This window comes from Eptatretus burgeri, chromosome 12 (genome assembly GCF_056783735.1).
Source record: "Eptatretus burgeri isolate ZD-2024b chromosome 12, Ebu_testis_v1, whole genome shotgun sequence".
Lineage (NCBI taxonomy): Eukaryota > Metazoa > Chordata > Myxini > Myxiniformes > Myxinidae > Eptatretus > Eptatretus burgeri.
Genome location: NC_140972.1, coordinates 99,863,219 through 99,887,659, shown reverse-complemented (window position 1 = coordinate 99,887,659; position 24,441 = coordinate 99,863,219). Strand labels below are relative to the sequence as shown.

The window sequence follows — 24,441 nt, the reverse complement described above, 5'->3', positions numbered from 1 at the left end:
AACCGGTCTCCTTCCTCCAAATCCTGGGGTCTCTAGTTAAATCCGATCCTGGTGTATGTTCCCCCTCCATCCCCGACCTTACCTCAAATGGCCGCACAGCTGACACTACACGTGAAAAGGCTGAATGCCTAAACTACGTGTTTGCTTCTAAATCTCGTGTCCCAAACCCATCGCTTTATTTTCCCACTTTAACCAGTAGCACCCAGCTGTTCCAGGACTCTGTGTCCTTTTCTCCTGACAAGGTAGAGAGCTTGCTCTCAAACCTCCACTCTGATTCTGCAACCCGTCCAGATGGCATCAGCCCACATGTCCTAAAAACCTGCTCCTCTGCTCTTGCTCACCCTCTCTTGGTTCTATTCACCCTTTCATTTGCTCAAGGTCATCTGCCATCTGCTTGGAAATCAACAAACATTACCGCTCTGCAAAAAAAGGTGCAAAAACAGATCCCTGCAACTCCAGACCAATCAGCCTGCTCATCAGCAAGATCATGTAATCCATCATTGCTTCAGACATTAAATCCTTTCTCTTATTCAATGGCTTGATTTCCGACCACCAATTTGGATTCAGACCAGGTCATTCAACCCTGGATATGCTGCTTATGCTTTCCCAAAAATGGATGGAGGTCCTCAATGCCAGACATGAGATCAGAGCCATCTCCCAAGGCATATCACAAGCTTTCGATATGGTCTGGCACCCTACTTTGCTTACCAAACTCTCTTCCTATAGTATTGAAGGCAATCTCCATTTATGGCTCGCAGACTACCTCTGCTGTCACAGTCAATGCGTGGACCTTCATGGAATTGCCTCATCTGCTCTTCCCATCCAGGCTGGAGTTCAACACAGTGTTCCAAGCCCTGTGCTCTTTCTGGTTTTCATCAATGATCTCTCGTATTCCCTGGAAAATCCTCCATCTCTTTGCTGACAACTCCACCCTCTGCCGTACCATCTCTCATTCCGTACCATCTCACACACACACACACACACACACACACACACACACACACACACACACACACACACACACACACACACACACACACACACACACACACACACACACACACACACACACACACACACACACACACCATGTCTCTCTGAAAGGACTGTCTGGAACCCTCCCCCCCCATCTACTTTCTCAACAATCCTCTTGAAGAAGTCCTTTCATTCAAGCTTTTGAATCTCACTATCTAAAAACGATTTTTTCCTGGGAAAGCCATATTTCCAAGCTGGCCTCCAAAGCCAGTCACCAACTGGGCATCCTCTGTCATGCAAAGTCCTTCCTTGGCACACCTGAGCTCCTGACCACGGACAAAGCTTTCATCCACAGCCTGATGGAGTACTGAATGAGGAGTCGGAGCCACTGGGATTACAGGTTTCCTTGGTCAAAACTAAGATCCAGGCTTTCAATGACATCTTGGATGCTGCTTGTCTGCACCTGTTTGCGGCGAGGATGTTGAGGTCACAGAGAGATTCACTTACCTTGGCAGTGATATTAATGTCTCTGCTGGCTGTGAGCCACATGTCAACAGACGTCTGGCTCGGGCATGGGGAGTCTTGGATTCACTGGATCATGGGGTGTGGCTCTGTCAGTTCATGTGTGGGAGGACAATAGTCCGAGTCTTCAGGTCCTTGGTGCTTTCAGTCTTGTTCTACGGATGTGAGATTTGGACTCTGACCAGGAATCTGAGACAGAGACTTAATTTCTTTGGTACCAAGTCTCTTTGAAGAATCCTTGACTATCGCTGGTTGGAGTTTGTGTCCAACGAGCAGTTGCTGAGAGAGACTCAAATGAGATTTGTGTCCTGCATAGTCCGTGAGTGTCAGCTGCGGCTGTATGGACATGTGGCTCATTTTCCTGACTCTGATCCTGCTCACCAGATTCTCTCAGCGGGGGAGTCTTGTGAGCGGAGGAGGCCAATGGACCGACCACGTGCCTCATAGTTGCAGCATGTTGATCAGCATCTCGAGGAGATGGGGATGGGCCAAAGATCTTCCTGGGGGATGGAGATGTCTGGACAGAAATCTGCCAGACAGAAGCTCCTGGAGTACCGGCGGAAAGTGGATGCAGCAACGCACTGCTCCGGTGCATGCGCCCTTACCTGACCTTACCTGTGGCCTAAAATCGTGTGACAGAGAGACAAACGCTGCAGACCAACATACTTGGCAAAATAATTTTTTCGCCAAGTAAAAACAACACACACACACACACACACACACACACACACACACACACACACACACACACACACACACACACACACACACACACACACACACACACACACACACACACACACACACACACACACACACACACACACACACACACACACACGATGGTTGTGTGAATTGTGCAAAGTAAGTTTTAAATAAGCACCACACAATGATGAAACCAAGGGAAATGTATCCGTTTGAATGTTTGTTGTTTTAATTATCAGTTCATAACATGGCCCTGAGTGATCAGTTCATACCACATCCCTGACTGATCAGTTCATACCACGTCCCTGAGTGATCAGTTCATACCACGTCCCTGAGTGATCAGTTCGTACCACATCCCTGACTGATCAGTTCATACCACGTCCCTGAGTGATCAGTTCATACCACGGCCCTGAGTGATCAGTTCATACCACGGCCCTGAGTGATCAGTTCATACCACGTCCCTGAATGATCAGTTCGTACCACGGCCCTGAGTGATCAGTTCGTACCACGTCCCTGAGTGATCAGTTCGTACCACGTCCCTGAGTGATCAGTTCGTACCATGGCCCTGAGTGATCAGTTCGTACCGCGGCCCTGAGTGATCAGTTCATACCACGGCCCTGAGTGATCAGTTCGTACCACATCCCTGAGTGATCAGTTCGTACCACGTCCCTGAGTGATCAGTTCGCACCACGTCCCTGAGTGATCAGTTCGTACCACGTCCCTGAGTGATCAGTTCGTACCACGTCCCTGAGTGATCAATTCGTACCACGTCCCTGAGTGATCAGTTCATACCACGTCCCTGAGTGATCAGTTCGTACCACAGCCCTGAGTGATCAGTTCGTACCACGTCCCTGAGTGATCAGTTCATACCACGGCCCTGAGTGATCAGTTCGTACCACATCCCTGAGTGATCAGTTCGTACCACGGCCCTGAGTGATCAGTTCGTACCACGTCCCTGAGTGATAAGTTCGTACCACATCCCTGAGTGATCAGTTCGTACCACGTCCCTGAGTGATCAGTTCGTACCACGTCCCTGAGTGATCAGTTCGTACCACGTCCCTGAGTGATCAGTTCGTACCACGGCCCTGAGTGATCAGTTCGTACCACATCCCTGAGTGATCAGTTCGTACCACGGCCCTGAGTGATCAGTTCGTACCACGTCCCTGAGTGATAAGTTCGTACCACGTCCCTGAGTGATAAGTTCGTACCACGTCCCTGAGTGATCAGTTCGTACCACGTCCCTGAGTGATCAGTTCGTACCACATCCCTGAGTGATCAGTTCGTACCACGTCCCTGAGTGATCAGTTCGTACCACGTCCCTGAGTGATCAGTTCGTACCACGTCCCTGAGTGATCAGTTCGTACCACGTCCCTGAGTGATCAGTTCGTACCACGTCCCTGAGTGATCAGTTCGTACCACGGCCCTGAGTGATCAGTTCGTACCACATCCCTGAGTGATAAGTTCGTACCACATCCCTGAGTGATCAGTTCGTACCACGTCCCTGAGTGATCAGTTCGTACCACGTCCCTGAGTGATAAGTTCGTACCACATCCCTGTGTGATCAGTTCGTACCACGTCCCTGAGTGATCAGTTCGTACCACATCCCTGAGTGATCAGTTCGTACCACGTCCCTGAGTGATCAGTTCGTACCACGTCCCTGAGTGATCAGTTCGTACCACGGCCCTGAGTGATAAGTTCGTACCACATCCCTGAGTGATCAGTTCGTACCACGGCCCTGAGTGATCAGTTCGTACCACGTCCCTGAGTGATAAGTTCGTACCACGTCCCTGAGTGATCAGTTCGTACCACATCCCTGAGTGATCAGTTCGTACCACTGCCCTGAGTGATCAGTTCGTACCACGTCCCTGAGTGATCAGTTCGTACCACATCCCTGAGTGATCAGTTTGTACCACGTCCCTGAGTGATCAGTTCGTACCACGGCCCTGAGTGATCAGTTCATACCACGTCCCTGAGTGATCAGTTCGTACCACGGCCCTGAGTGATCAGTTCGTACCACGGCCCTGAGTGATCAGTTCGTACCACGTCCCTGAGTGATCAGTTCGCACCACGTCCCTGAGTGATCAGTTCGTACCACGTCCCTGAGTGATCAGTTTGTACCACGTCCCTGAGTGATCAATTCGTACCACGTCCCTGAGTGATCAGTTCGTACCACGTCCCTGAGTGATCAGTTCGTACCACGTCCCTGAGTGATCAGTTCGTGCCACGTCCCTGAGTGATCAGTTCGTGCCACGTCCCTGAGTGATCAGTTCGTACCACGGACCTGAGTGATCAGTTCGTACCACGGACCTGAGTGATCAGTTCGGACCACGTCCCTGAGTGATCAGTTCGTACCACGTCCCTGAGTGATCAGTTCGGACCACGTCCCTGAGTGATCAGTTCGTACCACGGCCCTGAGTGATCAGTTCGTACCACGGCCCTGAGTGATCAGTTCGTGCCACGTCCCTGAGTGATCAGTTCGTACCACGGACCTGAGTGATCAGTTCGTACCACGGACCTGAGTGATCAGTTCGGACCACGTCCCTGAGTGATCAGTTCGTACCACGTCCCTGAGTGATCAGTTCGGACCACGTCCCTGAGTGATCAGTTCGTACCACGGCCCTGAGTGATCAGTTCGTACCACGGCCCTGAGTGATCAGTTCGTACCACGGCCCTGAGTGATCAGTTCGTACCACGGCCCTGAGTGATCAGTTCGTACCACGGCCCTGAGTGATCAGTTCGTACCACGGCCCTGAGTGATCAGTTCGTACCACGGCCCTGAGTGATCAATTCGTACCACGGCCTGAGTGCTGCACAAGCAATCTCGTGGCACTTGAGGGTTACACTGGGTGGTTTAGCATTTACTTCCCACTGGTTGTCAGCGCAGTAATGTGGAATTTTGTTGTCAATACATGATGGCCTAATCTGAGCTAACCACTCCCTGGTATATCTGCCCAGCAGGCAAGGCTCAGTTTCAAGCTTGGCCTGCTCGGAAGCTATACTAGTTGGTGATGCATTCTTTTTGAGCCAGGGTGACATGTGAGGAATCAGGTTGGGAATCAAACCCAGACAAGACCAATGAGACTGAATTAATGTAGTAACTTTTATTGTAAAATTCACTGTGGTTCTCTTGTTTTGTGTGTGTTCCCATGTGTAGAGAAGAACCAATGTCGCACACTACCCCCTCGATGTTGAACACCTTTGGTACGAGTCAGCCTTGTCAATCCAGCCAGGTCGAACCTCAGCGTGCACAGGTAATTGCAATCGTGATACAAAATTAAATAAACAAGCATAAACTCATACTGGAGCAAACTAATAATGCCAAATACAAGGAACACTTATCCCATGTTGTTGTTGGTTGATATTTCATCCCCACAGTGCATGACAAAGTGTTCGTTTTGTTGTTTCCTCATTTTGTAACCACTTTTGTTGTTAGAGATTCGTTTTGACAAAATGCAAGCTCACAATATGGTGGTGTTCCCTCCCCTTACACGAGGAATACCTGGTAAACAGAACAGCACACTTGAGATACTCATGATAAATAAACCAAACCATTGAGGCCCTGTTAAAAGGAATCCCATAATGGAAGGTTTTCTTGAATCCAAACGTAATCCTAGTTTGTGGCCTATTTGCACAAGTGTATGCCTGGTGTTAATTTAATGGTTAGGATGGCGGGCTTTGGATCCTAGAGTCCTGGGTTCAAATCCCACTCAGCTGTTGAATTAATACCAGGTGGGGTTAACTCGGCCTGTCATCCTTCCGAGGTCGGCAAAATGAGTGCCAGCATGCTGGTATCCTGTGTTGGAGTGGTGACCCGTCCAGGATTGTGCCCAATAGCCAAGGAGACTTCTTGGGCAGCACCAACGCTCTGCACAGAGTATGGTCCCGATTGATAGATGGATGCACAAGTCTCCAAAGTTGTTTTGATGGATCATGTTCCTGGTAAAAGTGATCAGTTTTGTGGAGTGCAAGGTGAGTTCATGGTTGAGCAGGCAGACATAGGACATGAAGTTTAAACGATATCAGTGAAAGCAGAGAAGGCTGAAGGTAATATGATGGTAATGAGCTATTTTATCGAGTAATTGGATGGACAACGGGATCCAACTCCACAGGTGGGATAAAACAAGAACCAAGGAGTAAAGGTGTTCATAAGGCTCGGATTTGTGGATTAATCGAATTATGATTTAATGGATGAACGTGTTTTACTTGGTGGCACTGGAGAGGGGAAAGGGCCAAAAAGGTCTGAGACACAAGATGAGAAAGAAGCATGAAGTTGAGGTTCGAGATACATTGGTACCTATTCATTGTGACAGAGAGGATCAAACCCTCTACATTAGCCTCATGATGGGTTAACACCAACTTAACAAATAGAAATAAATAGCAATTTACAACAAAAGTCCAGGTACAGGTCCAAAAGTCCAGGTACAGGATAAAGTCCAACTTCCTGAAAGTCCCTGTAATGTCCATCTTCTATTCCCCATGTTCCCTGTCCCATCCCTTTCCCTTCCACAGATCTCCAAATGTCTCTGTTCCATACTACTTTGTCCTTCCCACTCCCTCCCCTCCTGTCTCATGCCCCCCCTTGATGTGCGTTGTGTGTTAGCTCTCATACGAGCCTTGACAAGGTATACAAAAAAACAAAAAAAAAAACACAACAGCAATCAAATGTGCACGCACATCTTCGAGGCTTCTGGAAATGATTAAAGCTGTGAAACAAAAGGCAAAATTAACATCATGAACAAAACTAGAGCACACACCTCCACCAGGCTGAACAGGTTATGTTTTGTATCCCACTGATAGGCCGGATCTGAATCCGGATCTTCACCAAAATCGAATTATTTCATCCATGTCACACACCCAACATGTCCACCAAGCTTCGGCCAAATCTGTCCATAAATTTTTGAGATATTGTGCTCAGAGACAGACAGACAGACAGGGGTGAAAACATAACAAGCAACTTTATATAAAAAGTAAGCAAACAGGACACGAAGAAAGAGAGGAAGGATCGAAGAGAAAGGAAATTAGAGCAGTGAAAGTTAGTGTGTATGGTTGAAAATATCTACACGTCCAGGTACAGGACAAAGTCCAGCATCCAGGTACAGGATAAAGTTCAAAGTCCAAAGTCCAGGTGGAGGACAAAGTCCAAAGTCTAAAGTCTAGGTACAGGACAAAGTCCAAAAGTCCAGGTACAGGATAAAGTCCAAAAGTCCAGGTATAGGATAAAGTCCAAAGTCTAAAGTCGAGGTACAGGACAAAGTCCAAAAGTCCAGGTACAGGACAAAGTCCAAAGTCTAAAGTCCAGGTACAGGACAAAATCCAAAGTCTAAAGTCTAGGTACAGGAGAAAGTCCAAAGTCCAGGTACAGGATAAAGTCTAAAGTCCAGGCACAGGACAAAGTCCAAAGTCCAATGTCCAGGACAAAGTCCAAAGCCCAGGTACAGGACAAAGTCCAAAGTCCAGGTAAAGGACAAATTCCAAAGTCCAGGTACAGGACAAAAAGGGTTCATTGAGGATGATAAAGTGAGAGCTCCGCTCCTGCTCTGCCCACGGCTAACCCAGGCCTGAGACCTGGAAGTCTGATCCTGTATTGCAATGAATAGAGATGAAGGATAACGACGCTGATGGACAACTGGTTTCTCCACACATAGAGTTCACTGAGGCAAGAAACTGTGCCAGAGGTAGCGCACTTGACTTGTTTCTGAGATGTCCGGTCTGGGATAGATTCTCAACATGATTACACAGGGCATTCACTCAATAAGTGTGTACTCCCTCAGATGGAAGATTCATCTGTCAGCGTTGGTTGTTGGTGGTGGTTGGAGGTGGATGTTTAATATGACATTTATATCTTTTGATGAAGATTATGTGATTCATCATCAGCTCCCTGGCCAAACTGTAAATTTCTGTCCTCACTGACAACTTGTTTCATATGCAACCTGTGGCTGCTGGTCGAATCATTTTTCTGGAATTGCAGCTGTGCCGCTGATGCAGTGCTGTTTTTTGCCGATCTCTGAAGGATGACAGGCTGAATCAACCCACCTGGTGTTATTTCAAAGGAATGTCAGGGGCTCAAATTCAAGACCCCAAGATCTTAAGCCAGTCACCTTGACCGTTAAGCCAACTCCAGGCTTCCTCATTGACTGCTGGAAAGGTAATGGCAAACCACCCAACACAATTCTTGTCATGAAACCGCTTCAATAGCACCGATTTTCAGTAGACTGTAATACAAAGAGAGGAGTCAAATGAAGCCACAACCTCACAGGTAGATTATAGGGGAAAGGTGAACATCACATGCAGGCAGACGAGAGAAAAGTGACAAGTCCCATGAACATGTGGATTGGATATGAATCAACCAAAAATGTCGGTCCGGCAGACAGGTTCTTAGCCGTGCTTGGCATTCGAATGGCCAGCTGTATTATAGCTTGGACACAGGATATCTAATTTACCAGTAAAGAGATGACTTTGCAAAAACATCTTTGCAGCGTCATTGACATCACTGGACTCACATCAGGTGTGTACACCAGAGTCTGACTCAGCATGCGCACGAGCCAAAGGCACATGCAAAATGAACGAGCACAATATAATCAGGCCGGTGGACAGCTACGGGTCGGTGGACAGCTACGGGTCGGTGGACAGCTACGGGTCGGTGGACAGCTACGGGCCGGTGGACAGCTACGGGCCGGTGGACAGCTACAGGCCAGAGGATAGCTACGGGCCGGTGCACAACTACTTTCTCCACGATCGTGTCGAGAATATACTTGCTTGTGGATGTTCTGTTTCTTTCACTGATACTGTCATTGCAGGACTTGGTGAGGCCATTTGTGGAGGTTTCATTCCAGCGAGGGACATGTCGAACCACCACTGCCCATGGTCCAAATCCATCTTGGCATGAAGAGTTGGAGCTTCCATTCCGGTTGGTTAATATTTTCATAATTTATTTATCACCGTTACCATTTATCACTGTGGGTGTGATGATTTCCCACAGGGCAGGTGCATGCGTCTCGTGCTGTGGTGAAGTGAGCTGTGGTTTACCATTCCTTACTTTTAGTTACGGCCGTCGAATAGCTCTGTGAGCGAAAAGAAGGCCGTGTGTGTAAATCCTTCCTTCCGGTACACATCCTCTCCCCTCACCAAAACTTCCAGACTACCTCCTCATGGTACACCATGGTAACAGTGTTCTTGAGGGCACTGGCTAAATGTCTGGAGGATCTCTGAGTAAGTTGGTACCCTGGAGGTGTAGTGTGGATGGTTCTCAGATGTGAGGACATGCTTTTGCACTCACCAACCCAACCAGGGCAGGTGAAGCTCTTTCGCCTTGGTAGCAGTCCATCTCGGAGAAGGAAACTCTGAATGCAAATCCCTCTGCTGCCTTGTCGGGTTTGTCTCTTTAGATGAAGGCTAGGTCCACAGCTGATACTGTGGTGGCATCAGGAAGAGCATCTGGCCACAAAAACATTCCTCAAATATGCCTTTTAGCAAAATGACCTGAGTTTTGTGTTTCCACATCTGGGTTATTTGCTGTGGTGACACTGGGCAGTGTTGCTGCATTGTCCAGAGGGTACAGGGTGTGTGTTTTAACAGGTTGGCACTTATCAACTGATAGTACAGGATCCCGAACCCAGTCGTAGCGTACTGGAGAGCTTCTCTCTAAGCAGGCGAATAATACCCCATCTGCTTTAGTGCCATGTCACGCGTTGATGGGTGTCCCTGAAGTGGGCTGGGGTGGGTCCCCCACAAGGCCACTGAACTGCTGGTTTTATGGCATCAGGTCATGTAAGTGCATTGATGTCTGGGGTTGCTGTGGCATCTACCAAGGAGGGTGGCTTTTTTACTCAGATTGCCTCGCTTTCTTCTTCTTTGAAATATATGGTTGTACAAATTACAAATGGTAGCAAACCTCTCATGCTTAAAGCACCCACTTGGCATGACAAGATAGGTGTTCGAGTTGCTAGTCTGAATGTTGTGCTATGCGTGGTAGAACTGGTGAGATAACGGAAACTTTGAGCCACAGAAGAGTGGATGTATGCTGTGTGCAAGAAACAAGGTGGAGGGGAGGTTCTATGAAAATGGTCACAGGTAGAAATTATAGGAACAAATTATTTTTGATAGGTTGTGCCTGGAACTGGTGGTGTTGGGATTATGGTGGCTGAGAAGTGGGTGGAGAAGGTGTTGGCGGTTAGGAGGGTAAATGCAGGAGTTATAGTCCTAAAGCTGTTGTTTGATAAGCGTATATTAACAGTAGTATCAACATACGCCCCACAGATAGGATTAAGTGAGTAGGAGAAGGATGAGTTTTGGGACACACTTGTGCATGTTTCAGGGATTAGCGAGAGAGAAACTGTTGTGATCGGAGGGGATTTGAATGGACATGTTGGAGCATTGGCAGGAGGATATGTGGGTGTGCATGGTGGGTCATGTTTCAGAGTTAGAAACGCTGAAGGTGTAAGGATTCTACAGTTTGGGGACGCTTCAGATATGGTCGTTTGCAACACAATGTTTAAGAAAAAGCTGAGCAGACTGATCACTTATGAGTCAGGAGGTATAAATAGCCAGATAGACTACTTTCTAGTTTGGAGGTTAGATCGGAAGTTGGTGAAGGACGTGGAAACAATAGGTGGAGAAGAATGTGCCTTACAACATCGGCTGCGAGTGTGTGATGTCAAGTTAAGTTGGAGTATGGAAAAGAGGAATCCTTATGTTTCAAGGAGAAGAGTATGGAAACCAAGAGATCAGAATGTAAAGGAACATTTCTATGGGGATCTTCTGAAAATGAATCTTGGAAATCCTATGGTAGGAGAGGATGTAGAGAGTTGTTGGAACTCCTTAAAAGATGGGCTTCTGTGAACTACTGAAAAGACATGTGGCTGGTTGAAGGACCCAGTTAGACATGAGGCTACATGGTGTGGAATAATGAGGTGGATAGGGCGATTCAAGAAAAAAGAAAACTGTTTCGGATTTGGAAAAAGGGAGGGGAGAAGGAGGAATACTTAGTGGCTAAACGTATGGCAAGAATGGAATGGCAAGGTATGGCAAGGTAACAATGAGTGAACGATAACTTGGGAAATGTACTGGTTGACCATGGGGAGATTAGAAATGCTTGGAGGAGTTACCATGAGCACCTGCTAAATGAGAAGTTCCCTTGGAACAGGGATATTCTGGAGGCAGTTGAGCCGGTACTGGGCCCACCACCTGAGATAAGGAATGAATGGGTGAAGAAAACCATCGATGAAATGAAGAGTGGTAAAGCTACGAGTTGCACTCGTATTGACACAGAGATGCTGAAGGCATATATAATTGGAGTGAATTTAATCACTAAATTGATAAATGCAATTACAAGGGAGACATCTGTCCCAGATGATTGGTTGAACAATGTAATGGTGAATATTTATAAAGGGAAGGGTATTTCCTTAGTTCATAGCAACTCTAGGGCTCTGAAGTTGTTGGACCAGGGAATGAAAGTGGTAGAGAGAGTCATGGATAAATTGATAAGACAGTGTTAATATGCATCAAATGCAATTTGGTTTCATTCCAGGAAGGGACACGATAGAGGCAATTTATATAGTTCGGCAATTACAGGAAAAATATCTGGGGAAGAATAAACAACTACTTTATATTTGTGGATTTGGAGAAGGTGTTTGATAGGGTGCCTCGGGAAGTGGTGCAATGGTCCATGAGAAGGTTACGTGTGGTGGATTGGTTAGTGAGAGTAGTCATGGCAATGTATGATGGCCCAAAAACCTCTGTGATGGTAAATGGAGTGTTGAGTGGGGATTTTGAAGTGAATGTGGGTGTTCATCAGGGGGTCAGTCTTGAGCCCAATACTGTTCATCATGGTTCTTGAGGCTATATCACAGGGATTTAGAGGAGGCTCACCTTGGGAACTCCTGTATGCTGATGACCTGGTGCTGATAGCCAACATTGTGGAAGAGGTAATGGGTAAATATACAGTATGGAGGCCAGAGGACTGAAAGTGAATACAGGGAAAACAAAAGTACTGATTAGTGGTGTGGGAGAAGGAAGTGTAGAAAAAAGAGGGAGGTGGGCCTGTACTGTCTGTAGAAAAGGTCATGGTAACAATACAATATTGTGTAAACCCTGCAACTGCTGGGTGCACAAGAGGTGTAGTGGCATCAGGTGTTGACTGCAGGTGGCACGTGACTTCGACTGTGCTGTTTGCATAGGTAAACAAGTGACTCCAGTTGGAGTGGAAAGGTTAGTTTGTGGGGATATATCCCTGGAATGTGTAGACAATTTATGTTACCTTGGTGATATGATTGGTGTAGGTGGTGGTGTGGAGGCAGTGGTGCTGGGAAGAATTGGAAGTGGCTGGAGGAAGTTGAGGGAGTTGTTACCTCTATTGACATGAAAAAGGACTTCTCTCCAATTAAAGGGAAAACTTCATACAGCTTGTGTTAAAAGAGTGATGTTGTATGGCAGCAAAACATGGGTGATCAAAAAGGAGGATGAACAGAGGTGTGAATGAAGCGAAATGAGAATGGTGAGGTGGATGTCTGATGTGACACTAAAGGATAGGAAATCAAATGTGGAATTAAGAAATGGGTTAGGGATAAAAAGCATTAGTGAGATTATGCGTAGGGGTACGTTGAGATGGTTCAGACATGTGGAAGGATGTGCAGGGGTAGTTGTGCGAAGAGGTGTAGAAACATGAATGGGAATGCAAGGAGAGCTGGAGGCCGTCCGAGGAAAACATGGCATATGTTGCTGAGATATGATCTTAGAGTTAAAGGCTTAACGAGAGGGCTGGCAAGGGATCATGCAGCCTGGACAGCAGCCATGAGGTGAACCACGGCTTACACATGCAAGCATGGAAACAGCCATAAAACGATGACGACGACCATGTTGCCATGAAAATGCCATCCACAACTGATCAACTATTATAATAACATTTCACATTCAGTGATAAACTCATGATAACACAGTAATCATTATAATAACTATAATAGAGTAATCATTCTGGTCAGGTCAGGTGTGGGCGCATGCGCCAGAGCAGCACGTCTCTGCATCCACTCGTGGTACCTCTGTCTGGCCATCCGCCAGGCAGATGCCTGGCCCATCCCCATATCTTTGAGATGCTGATCAACCATGAGGCATGTGGCCAGCCCATTGGCCTCCTCCAGTCACGAGGCTCCCTCGCTGAGAGAATCTGGTGAGCAGGATCAGCGTCAGGAAAATGAGCCACATGTCCATACAGCCACAGCTGACGCTCACGGACTATGCAGGTAACAAATCTCATTTGAGTCTCTCAGCAACCACTCGTTGGACACAAAGTCTGACCAGCGATACCAAGGATTCTCCGAACAGACCTGGTACCAAAGGAATTAAGTCTCCGTCTCAGATCCCTGGTCAGAGTCCAAGTCTCACATCCACAGAGCAAGACTGGAAGCACCAAGGTCCTGAAGACTCGTACTATTGTCCGCCAGGACAGGTACCGGCAGTGCCACACCACATGATCCAGTGAATCCATGACTCCCCAGGCCCGACCAGATGTCTATTGACCTCTGGCTCACAACCAGCAAAGACATGAATATCACTGCCAAGTTAAGTGAATCTCTCCGTGACCTCAACATCCTCAAAGTACAGACAAGGTGGCAGCATCCAAGATGTCATTGAAAGCCTGGATATTTGTTTTGATCCAGGAAACCTGTAATCCCAGCAGCTCCGTCTCCTCATTCAGCACAGTGAGGGCCCCCAAAAGGGTATCTAGAGTCTCCCCAAAGATGACTGCATCTTCTGTGAAATCAAGGTCCGAGATCTTGACATTCCCAAACGATGCACCGCAGCTTGATCTCTCCAACATCCTCCCCAGAATCTAGTCCATACAAGCTCTGAAAAGTGTGGGGGCCAGTACACACCCCTGACGAACTCCAGTAACAACTGGAAATATGTCAGAGATGGTACCACCACATCTCACAGCACTCTCAGTACCAGAGTATAGTTCAGACATCAGATTGATCAGTTTTGGTGGCACCCCACGAAGACCAAGAATCCTCCATAGGGCATCCCAATTCACTGAATCAAACACTTTACAGAGATCAACATAGGCTACAAGCAGCCCCTGCCGAAGCTCTCGTCTGCGATCGGTGAGAACCCGAAAGCAAGGATATGGTTGATCGTTGGCCTCAGCTCTGGACGCTGGTGCTCAAGCAGATGGTGGTGAACCCTATCAAGAATTATCTGAGCAAAGACCTTGCCCGGCACTGAGAGTTGCATCACTCCTCGGTAGTTGTTGCAGTCCTGGTTATCGCCCTTCCACTTCCAGAGAGGGAACAACGAGGCCCCTCTTTTAGTCAGTTGGGATGATGCCTGTGTTCCAGGCAGAGCACAGAACCGGCATGCAATGACACGATTACAGCATTTCCATCAGCCTTGAGAAGTTCAGCATGGATGCCACAGATCACAGGAGCTTTACCCCCATTTTAACCAGTTCACTGCAGTCTGTGTTTCCACAAACAAAGGTGGATCATAGTTGATTGGAGGGTCAGCAATAGGCATAGTAACACCCCTGACATCCAAGTCGACAGCTGGTGGATAAGCCTGGTGCAGCCGCTCAAAGTAACCGACCCAGCAGGTCTTCTCTTTGGAAAACTCTGTCAAGAGTCCACCACCCTCCGCTCTATCTGCAGTAAACCAAGGGGCGGGCTTGGAGGAACGCAATGCACAAATTTCCCTGAAAGCAGGAGGAGAATCACTTGACCCCAGGGGATGCTCTACCCTTCACATATTCCTCACACAGAGGCCTCCTTGTCCACCCTTCGCGGACGTACAGTTTTACGTCTCAACTCCCTGAACAGCTCAGCTTTGCCAGTCAGCCTGGCCCTGCGACTCTGGTCAATGGTATCCAGTGTCCCTTGAGAGACGAAATTATTCTTCGCCCTTCGGTGAGTTCTAAAATGTCCACCCGGCAACATCAAAGATTGTGGTCTTGAAGGCACTCCAGAACTCTTCAGGATTCCCCACAACCCTGTGGTCAGAAGTTAGGAACTGAGCACTCCGGTGGACCCTACATTTCTGGATCACCCTCCAGTGACCATCAATGAGCACATGGCCAATCTCCTTTGCCACTCAACTAACGTTGGAGCACCAAGTTCAGTGGTGAGCCTGTGGGTTCTGAAACCATGAACCAGCCACCCTAAGTCCAAGACTTCTTGCAAAGTCAAGGGAATTGGTGCTATTCTGATTCACAGTTCCTGACCCATGAGGACCAACACACGTCTCATAACCATCCCTATCAGTTCCAGCTGATACATTGAAATCCCCAAGACTAGAAGAGTATTTCGCCTGGGGCACTGATGAACCACAGACTCGAGCGTGGCATAGATGCGTCCTTCATGGTGAGATCACTCGCCTCAGTCGGAGCATATTCAGAGACCAGTGAAACAACACCCAAGGAGTAACAAATCCTTCGTCTCATAATACGCTCGTTGACTTGGTGTTACCTCGATTATCATTGGAGTCAGCTTCTTGGACACAGCTGCAGCAACAACTTGGGTGTGGTAACAATCAGGGTGACCAGACCCATCGTCGGTGTAACCAGGTCAGGTTAGGTATGGGAGCATGCACTGGAGCAGCGCGTCACTATAGTTTGTAACCACTAGCCTTGATCTCACCACACCGGTCTCTGAACCCCAGAGAGTGCTGCAATACCGATATCCAAACCCTTGAGCTCAGATGATAACAGAGACAGGTGATCATCATCTCTTTGGAATAAGACATTCCAGGCACCCACCGAAAGGGACCGCCTCAACTTAGCCGAAGGAGACTCCTGTCTGGTGGACGACACCTCAACACCACCCTGACACACACTACCACCATCTGTCCCGGGAAGTTTACCCTGTGGTTTTCCTCCTATCATTAAAGAGTGGGTGTCCTGAAGGCTTTGCCCCAATCCCATCATTCGGTGACTTGCCCTGCGAAGGGAAGCTGCACAAGAGGTACTCCTATGGAGTGGGTTTTCAAATTTTTTTCTTGTGTTTTTAGTACGTTTTGCGGAATAAAGGGTTTTACAGTGGCTGGAGTGCAAATCCTGCCCCCAAAATGTAATCATTACACTCACTATCATGGAGAAATCATTTCACTCACTCTCATGGAGTAATCATTACACTCACTCTCATGGAGTAATCATGACACTCACTATAATGGAGTAATCATTACACTCACCCTCATGGAGTAATCATTTCACTCCCTGTAATGGAGTAATCATTACACTCACCCTCATGGAGTAATCATTACACTCACTATAATGGAGTAATCATTACACTCACTCTCATGGAGTAATCATTACACTCCCTGTAATGGAGTAATCATTTCACTCACCCTCATGGAGTAATCATTACACTCACTATAATGGCGTAATCATAACACTCACCATCATGGAGTAATCATTACACTCACCATCATGGAGTAATCATTACACTCCCTGTAATGGAGTAATCATTACACTCACTATAATGGAGTAATCATTCTACTCACTCTCATGGAGTAATCATTACACTCACTATAATGGAGTAATCATTACACTCACCCTCATGGAGTAATCATTACACTCACTATAATGGAGTAACCATTACACTCACCCTCATGGAGTAATCATTTCACTCCCTGTAATGGAGTAATCATTACACTCACCCTCATGGAGTAATCATTACACTCACTCTCATGGAGTAATCATGACACTAACTATAATGGCGTAATCATAACACTCACCATCATGGAGTAATCATTACACTCCCTGTAATGGAGTAATCATTTCACTCACCCTCATGGAGTAATCATTACACTCACTATAATGGAGTAATCATTCTACTCACTCTCATGGAGTAATCATTACACTCACTATCATGGAGTTATCATTACACTCCCTCTCATGGAGTAATCATTACACTCACTATCATGGAGTTATCATTACATTCACTATCATGGAGTTATCATTACACTCACTATCATGGAGTTATCATTACACTCACTATCATGGAGTAATCATTACACTCCCTCTCATGGAGCTGTCATTACACTCACTATCATGGAGTAATCATTACACTCAGTATCATGGAGTAATCATTACACTCCCTATCATGGAGTAATTATTACACTCCCTCTCATGGAGTTGTCATTACACTCACTATCATGGAGTAATCATTACACTCCCTATCATGGAGTAATTATTACACTCACTATCATGGAGTAATCATTACACTCCCTATCATGGGGTAATCATTACACTCCCTATCATAGAGTAATCATTCACTTCCTATCATGGAGTAATCATGACACTCCCTATCATGGAGTAATCATTCACTTCCTATCATGGAGTAATTATTACACTCACTATCATGGAGTAATCATTACACTCCCTATCATGGAGTAATCATTACACTCCCTATCATGGAGTAATCATTCACTTCCTATCATGGAGTAATCATGACACTCACTATCATGGAGTAATCATTCACTTCCTATCATGGAGTAATCATTACACTCACTATCATGGAATAATCATTACACTCCTTCTCATGGAGTAATCATTATACCTCCTAAAATTCCATACTATTTTAATAATTGTTCGCTGACCTTGACACCCCAACACATATTTTAATGTCGTGATGTCCTTTGCAGAACCCTGAATGGAGACTACAGCAGCACAAACCTGCAATCACTCCGAGATGAAATTTACATCAATGTGTTTGATGAACTCACCTATAACATCCAGGAGGTAATCATGTTGATTTATTTGCGGAGAGCATATGTCGTACTTCATAAACAGACAAATCAATTGAATATTTCAGTCTTTTTTAAGTCTCCGCTGACGAAGTCGCCAAAGGCATTATGTTTTCTGGTTGACCATACATACGTACGTCCATGATCATTTTCTCTGTTTTCTCTGAAACTGCATATCCGATTGGCATGAAGTTTTCACCATCGGTGCGACTACTCATGTGGAATGCTTTAATGATAATTATGATGTCATAGGTCATGTGGTGTGGCAGCCATGTTGGAAAAACGAGAAATCTTGGACCTCTGTATCTCCAAAACCGCTCAATGGAGAAAATTGAAACTTGGCACATGTCAAGTACTCCCCACGGGAAACAAGCGTGACTTTTTATGATGTCATAATTGCATACATCAAACACTTTATCAGATCTGTCTGAAAATTTTGGTCACGTGGTTCGGCAGTTTTGTTTTTAATATAAAACCTTCAAAAATCTTCTTCTCTGAAATGTCTGAACAGATCGAGGGGAAACTTTACAGCTATGACTGCCTATCCATGAGTAACAAAAAGTTCTCCACCTTTGACTTTGGTTTGACAACCATTTTGGATTGACCCTAAAACCTTTAAAAATCATCTTCTCCAGACGGCTGGACAGATCGATGGGAAACTTCACCCACATGTTCATCAGGGTGTTCACAAATAATTAATTGGTCACATGGTATGACTGTTACTTTGGATTACATGCTTACTACTTTTTTGGGGGGAGGGTTTCATTACCAGTTGTTATTTTCATGAAAAAAGGGATAAGTGGTATTGGGAGTTACATGAATATTAATGAATGCATGATGAACCCGGACTGACTAGGCAGAACCGGGAGTAACGAGAGAGGAGTGGAGCAGAGGACGCCATTAAACGGTTGAGCTGAAGAACCGATGTGTGAGCTGACTTTAGCACACAACACATGCCTTTCGAGAAGGAAAGAAAGATCTCAGCACTCGAGGGAGGAAGAAGTTCCGAACAGGAAGCCTCGTTGGGGAAAAGGACGAAGACGACGACGTGGCCTAGTTTAAGGCCTACTCATTGCCGGCCCGGCTCATGGCTGTATTACTTCATCTTTGAACGCCATCGTCACTGGCTCTCGTCTCGCTCCTGGTTTCCTAAAGCACGCTGCATTGAGTCCTGCATCCATTCTGCACATTGTAGACAAAGGAAAGTCCCGCCTGCATTCTGAGCTCACCTGGAACGTAGTTCTGGGAAGAAAATGGGATGGCACGCCGTCCGTCCATCCATCCACATATACTTGCAAGTTCTTCTCTGAAACTACACATATGATTTCGATGAAACTTTACCACAACGTTCATCAACCAGAATGTACCAAAGTTTGTTCATGGCATTGGTAAAATCGGACCCTCAGGGGTCTACGGGGATTGCCCGCAAAATAGGCATTTGGTTTCTTCTCAGAAACTACACATGCAATTCTGATGAAACTTGACAACAACCATTGTCACCCATGACGTACCAAAGATTGTTCACACCATTAAAAAAATTGAGGTCTAAGGGGTTCTACCGGGGGAAGGGGAGCGGGTGTCTCCCCCCCAAAAAATAGGTATTTGCTTTCTTCTCAGAAACTACACACAATTGCGATGAAACTGGACCACAACCTTTATCATCCGTGATGTACCAAAGTTTGTTCATGGCATTAAAAAAAAATTCCATCGGTAGGTATTTAATTTATTCTCCGTGACGTATTTTGTGGGTCATCCACACCTACCAGTGGTTCCCTGGTTATCTTGTCCAGCTGCTCCCAAGTGAGCACCACAACATTCTAAATCTTGTGTCCCAAACCCATCACTTTCTGTACCCACCTTACCCAGTCATACCAAGCTGTTCCTGGACTCTGTGTCCTTTTCTCCTGACAAGGTGGAGAGCTTGCTGTCAAACCTTGACTCAGATTCTGCAACCGGTCCAGCTGGCATCAGCCCTCATGTCTTAAAAACCTGCTCCTCTGCTCTTGTTCTTCCTCTCATTTGCTCAAGGTCATCTGCCATCTGCTTGGAAATCAGCAAACATTCCCACTCTTCATAAAAAGGTGCAAAAACAGATCCCTGCAACTACAGACCAATCAGCCTTCTCCCAATCATCAGTAAGGTTATGGAAGCCATCATCGCTTCAGACATCAAATCCTTCCTCTTCTCCAATGGCCTGATTTCCGATCATCAATTTGGATTCACACCAGGTCACTCTACCCTGGATATGCTGCTTCTGCTCTCCCAACAATGGGTGGAGGTTCTCAATGCCGGACATGAAATCAGAGCCACATCCCTCGACATATAGTGTGCTTTTGACACGGTCTGGCATCCTGCCCTGCTCACCAAGCTCTCTTCCTATGGTATCCAAGGCCATCTCCATTCATGGCTCGCAGACTTCCTATCCTGTCAGTCAACATGTGGCCCTAAATGGAGTTCTCTCATCCCCTCTTCCTGTCCAGGCTGGAGTTCCTCAAGGTAGCGTTCTGGGCCCTGTTCTTTTTCTGGTTTTCATCAATGATCTCTCGGACTCTCTAGAAAATCCTCTTTATCTCTTTGCTGATGACTCCACCCTCTGCCGTACCATCTGCCATCCCTCAGATCAGCAAGCGGCAGCCTCTTCACTCTCTGCAGATCTGGATAAAATCACAAACTGGTCCAACATGAGGAACACGTCTTTCAACCCTGACAAGTCTCATACTCTCACTATGTTTCTCTGAAATGACCGTATAGAACCCCCCCCCACCCCCCCTCCCATCTACTTTCTCAACAATCCTCTGGAAGAAGTCCTTTCATTCACAGATCTCCTGTCTCCACCCCATCGCTCTGCCTTCCACAGATCTCCTGTCTCTGTTCCCCAATATTTTCTTTCCCTCTCCAATACCTCTTGTTTCCTGCCTTGTTGTATGTTTTTTGTGTTAGCTTTTACACGAGCCTCGACATGGTGTTCAAAAATAAATAAAAAATATTTATTCCTAATACCACCTAAAAGGCGGTGTTACCGCGAGTATTGGCTCCTTGTTTTATCTATCGGCTAAATGGAATGTCTCCCTCATACTCATGACCCTCACCGAAGGAGAGGGTATTGCATTTGGGTCTGTTTGTCTGTTGGTTTGTTTGTCAATCACCTACAGGTCACAATTTCAAACCGATCTTCACGAAACATCACCACATGGTCGAGTTTGTCATATGCAAGAACCCTGTTGTTTTTGAGATCAAAAGCTCAACAAAGGCCAAAGGTCAACAAATTTGTCAAATTTCTAAAATCCTCAATTTTCATCCGATTGATTTGAAATTTTAAGGAGTTGTATATTTGGTCATTGAATTCAACCACCAATTATTGTTAAGGTCAAATTTGTTTTACGGACTTTGCAAGTATCATGCTCTGCACGACGTCTTCTTCTTTGTTTGTTTGTTTGTTTGTTTGTCCGCACAGAACTTTCGCGTTTTTCTCCGCAACCGCTTGTTGAATTGATATGTAATTTTCAACGGAGGAGCGACTACTTATATAGAATGTTTTAATGATAACTATGACGTCATGGATCACGTGTTGTGGCAGCCATGTTGGAAAACAGAAAAACTTTGGATCTCTGTACCTCTGAATTCATCAAAATCAAGGAAAAAAAAATTGAAACTTTGCACACAGCAAGTACTCCTCATGGGGAATTGGTGTGATTTTTATGACATCATAGGTACCTTCTTTATGACGTCACAACTGCATATAGAATGCGACGTGTGATCAGTTTGAAAATTTTTGAGGGTCATCTCAGGATAAAATGGTCCACAGAAAAAAAATTGATGATGTCATCGGTCACACGCTTCGGCAGCCATTTTGTCGTTTTTTTTAAAAAACATTCAAAAATCTTCTTCTCCAGAACGGCTGGTCAGATCAAGGCAAAACTTTACACACATCTTCCCCAAGCCATGGGTGTACAACTTTGTGAAGGAATAATTTATAGATAACATGGTTTGGCAGTCATATTGGATTGAAGAAAAATATTAAATAATGTTGTCTCTGGAACCGCTTAATCAATCGACATAAAGCTTCAAATTATGTTCTAATAGTGATGGGGAATAAATGTTTTAAATTTCAACTTTATCGGATGCATGACAGCCAGAATTTTTTTTTTTTTGATCTGGGTTATTTATTTATTTATTTATTTATTTATTTATTTATTTATTTATATATCAATAAGGCTCAGTTAGCTGTGCCTGGATGGGTTTGAGGGTAGAAGAGTAGCAGCTGAAATGTGAATCCTATCCAGGTTCCTCCTGATGACTTCATCTTTGCTCTTTGCTTGTTTGGGTTCCTTCTGATTACTCCAATGCAGGACTTGTACCTTTTAGGTCTTCCATTTGATTTGAATTGATTTTAATCCCATTCTGAATTCAATTGAATAATAACTAATAATAAAAACACATCATGGGTCAGGATCAGATGTCAAATCAAAGGAGGGTTGCATCAAAGCAGGACATCTTGGTCCCTGTCATCCCTGCTAGCAGATACATAGTGGCATTTCTAATTATGTCAATTATTAATTACGTAACACACCAGTACACAAACACCATATAAAATACACCACACAAAACTACACAAACACCACACAAAACAAGTCCTGGTGAGGGTCTGCAATCTGTGATTGCTCTTTTTGTTTCTTGTTTATTTCTGCACCTGTGTGTGTATTATGTTGTGATATCCTCTGCCAACTTGCACTACCTTTGGTTGTTTTTGTTAGGGGGACAGGGAGACAGACAGAGAGACCCACACACGCACTGAGAAGATCTGGCTCGGCTTCATCAACATCCCTTTCAACACTCTGTACCTCCAATCATGGGTGAGCCATGGAATTGAGCCAATATGACATCATTAGATTCGTTACGAGATTGAAATATTGTTTTATCACCAATCTTAGCTAATCGGCCATGTTTATCACAATCCCAATCCGTGTTGTGTTCCCAATCACATCCAGACAGACATGACGGTTGGTTTTGTTTCGTTTTTTCAAATACATTATATTTGTTCACAAACAACAACACTGCTGTCATCAAACACAAGGTTCTTACATCTATTGATGTCCAACCAACAGTTGTATTTATTCCAAACTTGAGTTGATTGTGAAGATAAACACAAAACTACATACCGACCGAACCAATGCATAATTTTTTCCCACATGTACTTCTAATGTTTGTTTGTCTGTTTAATTATATGCCTGGTGTTGGCTTAATAGTTCAGGTGGTGGGCTTTGGATCCGAGGGTCCTGAGTTCAAATCTCACTCAGCTGTTGAATTAATACCAGGTGGGGTTAACTCGGCCTGTCTTCCTTCCGAGGTCGGCAAAATGAGTGCCAGCTTTCTGGTATCCTGTTTTGGAGTGTTGACCCGTCCAGGATTGTGCCCAATAGCCAAGGAGACTGCTTAGGAGGCACCAACGCTCTGCACAGAGTATGGTCCCAATCTCCTCTCCTCTCTCTCCTGTTCAATTATAATTGTATTAGTACGCCCCCTGTGGTGAATAATAGCAGTCATGGAATTGGCCCCCCATGCACAGGCTGTCACTGACAGCTATAAAATATAACCCTAACAATTGCTATAATAAGGGGTGGATACTTATCCAAACAAGTAGCCTGTTGTTGGCGCAGTGGTTAGGGCAGCAGCTTGGGATCCAAAAGGTCCTGAGTTTAAGCCCCATTGGGCCACTGAATTAATACACCAGGGGGTTGACTCAGCCTGTCATCCTTCCGAGGTCGGTGAAATGAGTACCAGTATACTGGGCCGGTGTATACCCCGGTTAAAATAGGTGTACCATATCCCTGTGTCGTAAGAGGCGACCAGGGTTGCGTCAGGAAGGGCATCCGGCATAAAACATGTGCCAAATCACTATGCGGATCATACGGATGATCCGCTGTGGCGACCCCGAAAGGGAGCAGCCGAAAGAAGAAGAAGAAGAAGAGGACAGGCTGTCACTGCTCGTATGGTTGGCAGTGAGTGTCCCGGAAGCAGTGGTGGAAAAAGAGAGTGACAATTCTATTTGTGGAAGAATTGCCGACCTGTCACCCAGATATCAAAAGGTGGGTCACCCAGATATCTCAGATGGCAGAGCACTGGTATACTGGTATGGTTCACTGGAGGACCTGGGTTTGATTCCCCACCTGGGTGTGTAATTTCTCCCACATATAAAGTTTGCATTTTTTATCCTACTGAGAGGCCTGATCTGGATCTGGATATGGACCAAAATCGAATCGGCTTGTTCCTCTCACACACCCAACCTGTCCACCAAGTTTGGTCCCAATCCGTCCACAACTTTTTGAGATATCATGCTCACAGACACAAACAGACAGGGGTGAAAACATAACATCCATGCACCTTCGGTGGCGAAGGTAATTAAAGGTGTTCAATTAACAGGTGTGCCACAGATGTTGTTCAGTAAGTGGGAAGTTGATGAGTGCCATGGCTTGTGCTGTAAGAGTTATACAAACAGCAAGCTTGTATCAC

At 45.7% G+C, this 24,441-nt stretch overlaps 1 protein-coding gene across 5 annotated transcripts in view; it reads left to right on the top strand.

Moving 5' to 3' along the window:
• The window catches only part of CC2D2A (coiled-coil and C2 domain containing 2A), a 209,620-nt gene that overhangs the window by 118,954 nt on the left and 66,225 nt on the right, over positions 1-24,441 (top strand). For all 5 annotated transcript variants that reach the window (XR_015050071.1, XM_085849076.1, XM_085849079.1 and 2 more), the window contains 4 exons: positions 5,357-5,453; positions 9,000-9,109; positions 17,830-17,926; positions 22,686-22,784. Coding sequence is in view for 4 of the 5 variants with exons in the window: in XM_085849076.1 (XP_085705202.1) it covers positions 5,357-5,453; positions 9,000-9,109; positions 17,830-17,926; positions 22,686-22,784 (403 nt within the window). In the remaining variant the exon portion in view is untranslated. The remainder of the gene's footprint in view (positions 1-5,356; positions 5,454-8,999; positions 9,110-17,829; positions 17,927-22,685; positions 22,785-24,441) is intronic.